Raw genomic sequence first — 12,064 nt, 5'->3', positions numbered from 1 at the left:
ATGCTCTTGAGAATCTGGATGAAGCTCACATTCTTAAAATAATTCAGGGGAGGCGAATGCATTATCTCTACTCGATTCCATTTATAATGGTTGATATATAAATCAATTATTTATAAACCCAAAACAAACATGTAAAACGTTTTAAGAAGAAAAGCTACGTTCATTGAGGTGATTACACAAAAGTAAGACAAGATGTATTCGTTGTAGGTGCACCCAAAAAAAAATGTATTCATTGTAATAATTTTTTGGGTCAAAATATTCGTTGTAGTATTATAAGGTGCTTGGATAAAGACAATGTGAACTAGCACTTCTCTTTCTAATATTGTAAAACATTCAAATCAGCATAAGTTCTCATATCAAAATTTTGATCTTCTAAACGTAGCCAATGCCAACTTCCCTTGTTCGGTCTGGAATATCAGCTAGTTCGAAGAGATCTTGTATCAATTAAAACTCAAATCATGTTACAATCTAAATGACAAACACAAATCAGATTATAAAGTATAAACTTACATCTAACATGGCAAAAAAAATTCTTCTTGGTCTATAACACGAGAATCTGACAGAGCTCACAACTTAAATAAAAGGATATTTTTATTTCTTTTTTTTTTTTTGAAAAAGGGCATGGATATTTTCATTTCTATTTTTAAATTTTGTATAAAGGTGATTATTAAGATAATTTTTTTCTCCAGAAATGTAAATGGATCAATCTGTAATAAACACTTCAAAGTTTAAAGTTCATCCTAAGATCCAAGACAGCCTCTATTGCAAAAATAACATGCATTACACTCCTTCCAATATGTATCGAATTTAAATTTCATTTTAGAAACTATTGTTTATGATATCATCAGTGATCTTCAGTTAATCATTTCTAGCAAACATTAAATCTTCCAAATAAATATAAGTTTGAGGTAGAATTTATTTTTCCCTAGCTTTATAGCATATATAACAACACTCTAAAAAGCTTTAAAATCTCATAGACATTGTTAGTTCTTTTATATTCTTCATATGAAGAACAATGTTTGTAGTTTTTATCGATTACTTTATACATGTTAAAAGCTTGTTGATACTTCAAATCCTTCTTAAGTATTAAATATGTCAAATTTACCTATTTTTAATACTAAAGACATCACAATTACATCAACACTTTCTACACATTTTATGAATGTAATTCTTCTAGATGTTACACCTTTAACATACTCTGAGCGATGTAGACACATAAAATGTCCCATATAATTTTTAGCTAGTTTTCTTTACATTTAAAAAGCTAGTTTTCTTTAGCTGATGTGAACACATAGAAATGGCCCATATGGTACTATTTTAAAACTTTGGGTTAATACTTAGATTTTTTTTTTTGTGTGTAAATGTTAAGAACTTAGATTTTTTTTGGGGGGTTAATACTTATATTAGTACACAAACTATTATCCCTAAATTGGAAACCACTATTTCCCAAGTTAACAAGAAAAATCTCTTCACCTTTTTGTTGTTTCTTTGTCTCACGTAAGCGTATACACACGTCACGAGAACAAAGTTTATTAACTACTTAAAATAACCTAATTAAAATATTCTTCCTCGTACAATTATAGTTTGTGTAATACATGTCATGCATCACATAAAACATAGCATATCATATTGTGATTCACGAGGTTTTCACTTCTTCCTCAGCGTTCTCATTTATTATTCCCTTTTATCACTTATACTCATCATATGCAAGTTTGTAAGTGATACAGTTGAGACATTTCCCATGGACATATTATTATACTATATACATTTGATGCTTCTAATTGATCACGTAAGTATATATTATTTAAAAAATCTTAGGGACATAAAGAGAGATATTCGTGGGGTCTATCTTCTCTTTCGATTGATACTCGACAGGTTTTGAATCAAATTCATGAAGTTGGAACACAATCAGATTCAATCTTAACATCTTTCTGGTACATATTATCATTTTGAAAAAGAATATAGTATAAGGTTTGAAAATAACGTCCTAATATTATATTATAATAGAAAATATATGCCAAAACCACTCATCATCATATACAATTATGAATTAACATGTATTAGGATAGCTCCAACTCTGTTCTATTTTCACTTTAAAATAAAATTTGGAGTAAAATGTTTTAATGATATTCTATCTTCCACTCTATAATAGAGAAAAGATAAGTTTACTTTATATATAAAATAATTCAATTATTTTTTGTTCATCACATTATATTTTTCACTCTTAAGACAAAATACCATTGGAACAAAATACAATTTTATTATAAAATTATTCTATTTATAAGAAAATAGAATAAGCTATTGGAGATGATTATTATAATTCTTCATCTACAGTTTGATTATTTTTAGAATTCTTCATCTACATTAATGGGTCATGGGTTGCTCTCAACGACGATAGTCACTAAACTCTTTTTTTGAAACACAACTTTCATTAAAACTTAACTTCAAGGACTACAAAGGAAAGAGGGAATTAGACATCCTCTTGAAGACAAATCATAAACTAAAATGGAAAATGATATCAAACCGGATAAGTCTCCATATGAAGTTGACAGCGAATTCAAAACAAAGTCTGAATGCGTCGAAGAAGCTACAACAAAGTCGGATAGCTGAGAAATAGTCACAAGTGACGTTGAGGGACAACCCTCACCAACGAGAAAAACCGAAGTAGTCTCGATTGCACTTTCTGGCCCCGTACAGACCGCTACGCAAAGTAACAAACCGGTGAGTAAGTTGAAACAAGGACTCAGCAGAGAATCCGAGAGAGCATCTCCGTTCATAGAAGGGAGGCATAGTTGTGAAAAACTCTCTTCGTTTGAGGAGGATGATGAAACCCATACCAGAGTTGGTGAACCCACATAAAAATTCTTCCAAAAGAGATGATATTGTAATAATCTCAGCTTATTGATCTCGAAGAATCCATCGAACATCTTTAACATGACCAAAAAGGCCATACCCACAACTATATATCGCATGTTTTGATTTGAAAATATGGGCTTTAGGTTCTTGGTAATCACCTTAATAGCTTCGAGAAAAGAATTGGGCCAGGCCCACTTAGGTACATATCTCTTTGGTTCTGAAGCAGTCGCCGGCAAAGTTCGAGACGTCGTTGATCGAAATTGAAGGTCGGAGATGGTGCAGTAGACGTCGACTGAGAGATAGATGGTACTCACCGGCGGAGAGACGAGCTCACCGGAGCAAGCTGAGTGACCATCGAACCCAGATGTAGAGAGAGACGTTCGGTGATGATATGCAGATCCTCCGTTGAGGAAGGGGCACGCAAGGGGAAATGGCAGCTCACTAGGAGGAGAGGAAGGTGAAGATCTTCCTATGAGATTCAGATCTGAGCTTGAGTTGCCTTGCACTCTGGAGCCATATGAGTAGAAAGGAGCGACATGCGGTAGTTTTGCTGTCTCACTTCCCGGAAATGGAAAGCAAGAGCTTGAGCGTTGAGAGCTTAGCTCCATGATAAGTTGAAGAACGTGGCTAAGGTCGACAGTATATTTTCCGTCGACAGCCAGAGTGGAGTTCACCGGGAAACGTTCCCGTGAACCGGAGAACAACGGTGGCGAGAGAATCCTCTCGAATCATCGCTGGAGAGCAGACCGAGCAAGTAGGAAGAGCCGTCGGGAGGACTACATTGAAGACGAGGAGCCGAAGCTTATGTCTCCGACAAAGGCTCCGTCGGGTATCCCCTTCTTCGGTTTGCAAAAGGCTACGACTCCGTAGCATCTGAAATTTGAAGTGAGCAGCAAACAGTGGAATGAAGGCAGAAGACAGCGTCGGCGAGAGAGACCAGCGCCGGCGGGAAAACGCGTCGCCGGCGCCGGAAGACATTGAAATTTGGTGTACCTCGAGCCCCGTGCCTGGGAGCGTTTAGGGCGAACTACTTCTTTTGTGAGTATGTAGTCACTAAACTCTTTAAATTACCTTTATAACAATAAATCTTAACCAAGACCTTGTGTACAGTTTGATTATTTTTAATATATAGACTAACCATTAGAAGAATGAAGCAAATATTATAATTCAAAAAATTCAATCATAGTATCATATAGCATCTTTAGTTAGTAAATGTCTTTCATTACTATTGACTATATTACCGATGAAATATATATGATGAAAGCATGTTTCATATCAATATTCTAATAAGGGTGCATACTATTTATTATTTACAGTATATAGTATAGGAGTATTTTCTAGCTATATATGTCCTGATTCACTTAAGAATGTAATGACGTATAGACATTCCTCTCGAATGTGTGGCATGATTCCTCCTAACCAATATGATACAGAATCAAATAAACAGCAAATCCCACTTTCCAATTTCATTGGAAGCCAAGGAATAGACTCAACACTAAACCCAGCGTATCAAATTGTAATTAATAAAATTTAGAATCCTTCATTGTACAGTGTATCCTCTCTCTCTTTTTGTGTGTGTAAATGAAATAGTGTATCCTCCTCTACTACAAATAATAGCACCACCCCCCTCTCTTTCTCTAACACATCTAAGAAACAATAACTAATAGTAGAACAATGTCGGGAACGAAGGTCTGTATTGCGTGTGTTGAGGAAAACAAAGTGTGTGAATGTCACCACGAAAACCCGGTTAAAGAGTTGGGTTTGAGTCATGAGGCGTCTGAGAATAGTTCATTTCTTCATTCGGTTATCAACATGGTTGGTATGCTCATTGGTACGTACGTAGTTTGACATTATATGGTATGAACGAATATTTAACCATAATAGCCTAAATGGTTTGAACATAAAAAAGGATATATAGTCTAAATTTTTGTTTTAAACACAATACTAAAATATGTAAACATAATTTGTTTTTTGTTAGCCAAAGAGAGATAGTTAAGTAAATACAAAGTTTCCAAAATATATATGAGCCAGAAACTCTGACGTCATCTTTTCCCGTGACACAGGACTAGGCCAACTATCAATGCCATACGCCGTGGAAAGTGGTGGTTGGATCTCAATCTTCCTCCTAATATCCCTCGGAGTTCTCACCACTTACACCTCCCACATCCTCGGAAACTGTCTCCGCCGCAACCCCAAGTCCAAATCCTACTCCGACATCGGCTACTCCGCCTTCGGCCTCCACGGCCGCCTCCTTGCCTCACTCTTCATCTACCTCGAAATCTTCATGGCTTTAGTCTCTTACACCATCTCCCTCCACGACAACATCGCCGCAGCTTTTCCCGCCACCTTCACCAACCTCCACAACGGTTCTTTCCCCGCGGCAAAGCTGACGGCGGTGGCCGTGGCTATCGCTTTGCCGAGCCTGTGGATAAGAAATTTGTCTTCGATCTCGTATCTTTCTTCCGGTGGGATTTTTATGTCAGCTGTTATATTTATGTCGGTGGTTTACACGGCCGTGTTTGGAGGCGTTATCGACGATGGGAGGATTCCGGTGCTCCGGTTAGGGAATATCCCGACGGTTTCGGGAGTTTATTTGTTCGGCTTCGGTGGTCACATCGTATTTCCTAATCTGTATACTTCCATGAAAGATCCCTCCAAATTTACAAAGGTACATTAGCATATTTTCATATAAACAAGTATGGAAGAAAAAGAAAAAAAAACATGCATGAAAGAACTTGGGAAAAGAAGAGATAACGGGTTCGATTCTTGACTTTGCAACCTTAAATGTTCAAAAAATGAACTTGGTAAACCGTAAATTCGCTGATCCTAGATTCAAGTATTACTACCGATTAAAATACATGAACTACTATTATTTGCATTTTTTTATGGAATATTGTTTGCATGTTAAGATCATCAGGGTATTTCTTACAAGTTTTTTAAGGATAAAAATGAAAAGTAATTAAAGAATGGAAAAGGTGAGAGTAGGGCTCCCGTAAGATTATAACACAATATATGAGAAACGATTCTACAACTGTCATGCTGTAAGTGACTAATATTTAATCGCAATTGTAATACATGTATCTATTGAATCAAACTATCAAACTATAACCGTAACTCAACGATTATGATCTCAGAAATCTCTTGAACACAAACTCTTATTAGAACTCTTCTCAATGCTTTAGAAAATAACTCAAAACTAAAGCTCCTCAAACTCTTAAGTTATGCAACACTCTTGCATATCCTTATATATCAATCTAAGTTCCTAAACTCATTAGGAAACTACTCTTAAAGATAACTCTCAACTTATATCTAACTTTCCTAATCCTCAACACAATAGGAAAGTGATAGCTTGAACTCCAAGCTACTTCAAGTTCATTTCAACATTCTCCCCCTTGATCTTGAAGTCTCCTTTTGACACATCTTGCATTCCAATCAAATCTCTCATCTCTTTAAACTTGATTCGCCCAAGTGCTTTAGTAAGGATATCTGCCTTTTGCTTCACGCCTGCGACATGCTCCACCCTCACTAGATTCTTCTCAACACATTCTCTTATGAAGTGAAACCTTGTATGTATATGTTTACTGCGGCCGTGGAAGACTGGATTCTTAGTTAAGGCTATTGCAGATTTGTTATCAATCCTTATTACCACTTTGTTATCGCTTGTCTTACTAAAAATCTCTCCAAGAAGGTCTTGCAGCCATATTGCTTGCTTAGCTGTTTCTGTGGCTGCCATGAACTCAGCCTCACAGGATGATAAAGCAACAATCTCTTGTTTGCTAGAACACCACGTTATAGGGTTGCCTCCAAGATAAAATATATGTCCGGTCGTGCTCTTACCATCATCTGGATCGATATTAAAACTGCTATCACTGTAACCCACCAAACCTTCTTCCGCTTTTGACTCAAACACAAGACCATATGCTAATGTTCCCTGCAAGTAACGGAGTACTTGCTTTAAAGCTGCCTTGTGAGAAGCTTTTGGGTCGTGCATATAACGGCTCAGGACCCCAACACTAAAAGCCAGATCGGGTCTTGTATGAATGAGGTATCTAAGACACCCAATGTTTCTCCGATAGTCTCTCTCGTCAACACCTTCCTCGTCCTCAGCTTTGTTTATCTTCAATCCTGCATCCATTGGAATATGAACTGCATTACATCCCTTCATACCGGCTTCTTCGATAATCTTAGTTGCATATCGCTCTTGATTTAAAACTATACTTCCTTCTCGTTGTATTACTTCAATCCCAAGGTAATAGCTCAATTTACCAAGGTCACTCATCTCGAAACGTGTTGCCATGTCTCGTTTGAACTCTAGTATCATATCCAAACTCGAGCCAGTCACTAGTAGGTCATCTACATAGACGGCAACAACTAAGAGATGTCCCTGTTTCTTCTTGTGATAAAGAGAAGGTTCCTTTAGGCATCTCTCAAAACTTAATCCTTTCAAGACATGATTAAGCTTTTCATTCCAAGCTCTAGGTGCTTGTCGTAGGCCATATAATGCTTTTCTCAGTTTGTAAACTTTGGTCTCACTGCCTTTAACGATGAAACCTTCAGGTTGTGATACGTAGACCTCTTCCTTTAGCTCACCGTGAAGAAAAGCGGTTTTCACGTCGAGGTGATGCAGTTCCCATCCACGCGATGCTGCTATTCCAATGATCAGTCGCACAGTTTCTATTCTTGCAACAGGTGCAAATACCTCGTCGTAATCTACACCATGTTTTTGTACGTATCCTTTAGCCACTAATCTTGCTTTGTATTTGTTTATAGTTCCATCAGAATTCTTTTTCACCTTAAAGACCCACTTCAGGCCTATAGCTTTACACTTCGGAGGAAGATGTACCAAAGACCACGTGTTGTTCTTAACTATCGATTCTATTTCATCTTGACAGGCATCCCGCCAAACTTTCAATTCCTTAGCTTCTCCATAGCTCCAAGGTTCCTCGTCAACGAGCATTAATATATGCTCAATCTCGATTTCACATAGCAACTCATAATCATCATCAACTTCACATAATAACTCATAATCTTCTAGGTAGCTTGGTAGCTTTGTAAGACGTGATGACCTACGCGGGATCGTTGGTATATCTTCATTATTTTCTGCGCTTTCTCCAATGGCATCTTTACTATCTTTAGTTATATCTCCTCCTGGTTCTGTTCCTTCAATGGCTTTAAAGCCAAAGTCTATCACTTCCGGCTCTGTATTTGTTACCTTCTCTGTTTCACTCCACTTCCAGCTCTGATCTTCATCAAAAACTACATCTCGGCTCACAATTATTCGTCGAGTTGTTGGATCAAGGAGCCTATAGGCTTTGGATCCAGGCTCTATCATACAGATATATATGCTCAACATAACAGAGCGTCACCATCTCCGTTATATTACCATGTGCTTTCTACGTGAAGATATGCTGGGACGGGATGTCGAAGTTCACAAGAGCCGCGAATGTTGTGTTTGTTGTTTTTGGTTGCGTTCTTGGAGTTTTGGGATCGTTTGATTCGTCCAAGTTGCTTGTGAATAAGCTCGTTCGCGTTCATGGAAATTGAGTGGGGTTTAAAACGCGGTTTGTTGTTGCTGATAGTTTATAAAAAGCGGAATAAATGATAAATGCAAACCTTTATATAGAAAAGATCGAAAAACATTGTTTTTAAAACTGAAAATAAAAAAAGAATCAAGAACCAACAAACATATAATATATATAAAGAACACTGATGATATGGATAGAGTATAAAGATATATGTATCTTCTATAAATCAGCTTTATGTTATGTCCGGTTTAGTCAGGGCCGGCTCGAACGCTTTATAGACCCTGGCAAACTTAAAAAAAAACTGACCCTTAATTGATAATCTAATATGCATGTGTAATCATCTTACTTTATGCAAGAATCAAAGAACCAAACAAAAAGAATCAATTATTGTCTTCCAAGATCAAGTGTAGTGAAAAAGGGATAGTAAACAAAATAATAAGATGTGTTCAAAAAAAAAAAAAAAAAAAAAAAAAAAAACAAAATAATAAGAATCAATTACATAAAATAGTATTGTTTAAGCCAATTTTCAATTCAAGATGCACATACGCAATATTCCATTGCAACGAACACAAGAGAAAGAGATAGCTCGCCCTTATAGCAACCCCATTATTGTACCGGAACAGTCATACATACTTGAAGAATCAACTATTCTGCATGTTGAAATTGTATGTCACTGAAAATATGAACAACTTTCAGAAGAGAAAGAAAAAGTTTGATAAATATATTGATGACTAAAAGAACTTACTTTACGGGTAACTATTTTTAATATCAATTTTAATATGTTATCAGTTAATTATAATTTGGTGAATATTTGTATAGATCATCATAAATATCATTTTGTTTCTGTAAAGTTAGATTTGTAAATTTTGTATTTATTAATTTTGTTTTATTAAAAAAGCAACGTTTACCTTACTAAAATTTATGGACCCCTCTAGACTTGGGGCCCTACGGCAAGTGCCTTGGTGATGAGCAGGCACTGGGTTTAGTAGAACCACACAACGTTTGGTAAAGCCTGCCCGCCGATAATATACTGACGCTGCTTGCTTCAATTTTACGCCCATTCTATTTTAGAACATTTCCAATCTGTTGCTATTCTTATCTTTGCAATACAATTTAGAAGTAAAATTACTCTAATCAATTTCTATTTTTTCTCTAATCATAAAAGAAAAAAAATATTTTTCTTATTTTTCACTCTATATATAAATTCTTATTTTAGAAGAATATATTATAGTATAACTCATTTCTATTACGTAATTTCTCTATTTTTTTAAAAAAATAAAAAAAATATATTAGAGATAGTCTTAGTCGCATTAATGTGACTATGTGGAAACAACATCCTTATCCAATCATTAATTTTATTATTAAAGTTTAATGATTAACATGCTTTGAACAGGTACATTTTCTTCCGAATAAAAAGTTAGAAACTACATAGAACTTAAAGAACTTTGAACCACTGGCTCGCTGGATCACACGAAGCATCCTTGGTCAAACACTTGCAAGGGTTAGCGACAATGCTGTTGTCACGTTCATCCACATCAAGACATAGCAACAAGCCATTACTTGTCTTAAACGACAAATGCATCTTAGTAGCTGAGATTTGTCCCAACTTAGAGCACTTAGAGCCAACTCCAAGCTTCACCTTTTGTCCAGCAACATCTGGAGTTTCAACGCACATTTTATTGATCCAGAGAATGCCTTCCTTGGGATTAAAGGTCGATGGCTCGGATTTAGTGCATAGTTCAAGTCGAAGTGTGGGTACATTGCCTGAGTGGTTAGTGGTGACACATAGGCCAGTATGTGGGTGCAAAACAAGCTTTTTCTCTTGTAAACCGGGTCCTGCATATATATATATATATATATATATATATATATATATATAAGTGTTAGAAGATTGAATCCTAAATTTTTTTGTATAGTTCTATATCTTATTAAAAAAAAAAGAATCTGACCTCTAAATGGATGTTGAATTCCGGAGAGTTTCTGCAAGTAAGTAGAGTTTCTGACGTTTTTCCAAGTAGCATCCAAAACGCCATAAGTCTCAACCATATGTTTTGTACCGGTTCTCAAATAATAATCTCCGGTTAATGCCCAAACCGCCCAATCCAAATCCTTCTCAGCGGCCCAAGCCACCAAACAATTCATATACCGGTTTCCGCTGACGTCAACGCCTCTCTCGTCAGTCCCAAACTCACTCAAAATCAAAGGAAAGCCTCTGTCGAGCAAGAATCCTCCATTATGATTGACTTCCCCGATGATTTTGGCGCAAATATCGTTGGAGTTGTGTTTTACCCACGCGCCTCCCTCGTGGGAGAAGCTGTACCAATGCTGCTCGAAGACGAGTTTATCGGTGAAGCTGACGTTGAAGAAGCGGTCACGGAGGAAAGAGAGGTTTGTGTCAAAGTCTATGCCGGAGAGGATGACTAATACTTCAGGGTTTGCGGCGTGCACTGCTTCTGCTCCTTTTGGCATGAACCTTCACGTAAACCGTTAACAGTTTAATATGCATGCATGTACTTAACTGAAATTGGTTGTTTATATTTGAAATGAAATACACATTATTTGGTAATGATTTGAAATGAAATACACATTATTTGGTAATGATTTGAAATGCGTACCTGAACCAGAGGTCAGGGTAATCTCTAGTACCACGCGGCTCGTTCCTAAGGCTCATGCCAATGACATTGGTAACATTGCGGAAAAGAGTAGCCATCTTGCCCAAGCCCTTGGCCCAAATGACGGGATCAAAGTTAGGGTAGCCGAAGAAAGCGTCGAGGTCGTTGTCGCTGCAACACCAGCCTGGATATGTCAAGTGGTTGTCTAGTATCACCATCAACCCGTTTTGTCCTAGGTTCGAAACCACTTCCTGATTAAAAAAAAAGTTTAAACAAACATATCTTCATAAGAAGAGAGATAATTCTTTTTGGAATTGTAAATTTTGGTTAGTTTTTGTTATTGGATCAACTAGACCAATGCTCATTAAAATGTTACCTGGAATGCATTGAATATGGGAAGATTAAAGATTTTGGGATTGTGAGTTTGAATCCCAAGAGCATCATCAAACAAGTTCAAGCTTTCAAATGACTGTTTGACCGTGATTTTAAGAGCCAGTGTGTCATTAGTCATCAAATCAAGAGGCCAAGTGAGTCTAACACAGTTAAATCCCATTGAGACAATCTTCTTGGAGATGGAGTCTAATGGTTGTTTGCTTAGCCCTTCAGCCACAGCGGGCTGGAGATGAGCGGGCCAGTTCACGCAGGCTAGCTTTACCCTTTGGCCTTTCTCGTCCACGATCCATCGAGTGTTTGTTGAGAGCGGAAAGCTTGTTGATATAATTGGAATCCAAGTAATGAATAATAAGAAGATACACAAATAGAAAGATCTAGCCATTTTGTTTTTGTGTGTTTCTTTGGTTTTTATTTTGATTATTTTGAATTTGATTCGCAATTTATATAGCAAAGAAGTTGGTTTAATTGGTTTCTGGTTGTTGGCAGATTATACGTGTTATAGTTAGAGTTTTTTTTTTTCCAACCAAAAGAAAACAATCAAGATAAAACAACAGCATCTATAATAATAAAGGAGAGTTGTCTCTCTCCTTAGGCCATCCACATCATCATTAACATAGGGGCTTTTTTAGACACCTGGCACTTAAAAAAAACCTACAAACCAATTTTTTTTCTGTTCTC

The 12,064-nt window shown here is 36.6% G+C and overlaps 2 protein-coding genes across 2 annotated transcripts; one reads left to right on the top strand and one right to left on the bottom strand.

Annotated features, from left to right (window-relative positions):
- Positions 1–4,530: 4,530 nt before the first annotated feature.
- On the top strand, positions 4,531–5,533 carry LOC103851246 (amino acid transporter AVT1H). Its single transcript, XM_009128089.1, has 2 exons — positions 4,531–4,687; positions 4,920–5,533. Exons 1-2 carry the CDS (start codon positions 4,531–4,533, stop codon positions 5,531–5,533), a joined length of 771 nt encoding a protein of 256 aa, XP_009126337.1.
- A 3,938-nt stretch (positions 5,534–9,471) lies between these two features.
- Positions 9,472–11,950, bottom strand: LOC103851062 (glycosyl hydrolase 5 family protein). The gene is made up of 4 exons (XM_033285990.1): positions 11,370–11,950; positions 10,997–11,244; positions 10,331–10,854; positions 9,472–10,217 (listed from the first exon to the last, which is right to left on the bottom strand). Exons 1-4 carry the CDS (start codon positions 11,766–11,768, stop codon positions 9,817–9,819), a joined length of 1,572 nt encoding a protein of 523 aa, XP_033141881.1. The 5' UTR covers positions 11,769–11,950; the 3' UTR covers positions 9,472–9,816.
- Positions 11,951–12,064: the final 114 nt, after the last annotated feature.

This window comes from Brassica rapa, chromosome A02 (genome assembly GCF_000309985.2).
Source record: "Brassica rapa cultivar Chiifu-401-42 chromosome A02, CAAS_Brap_v3.01, whole genome shotgun sequence".
Taxonomy (NCBI): domain Eukaryota; kingdom Viridiplantae; phylum Streptophyta; class Magnoliopsida; order Brassicales; family Brassicaceae; genus Brassica; species Brassica rapa.
Note: the sequence above shows the minus strand (reverse complement) of the source record. Positions and strands in the feature narration are given on the sequence as shown.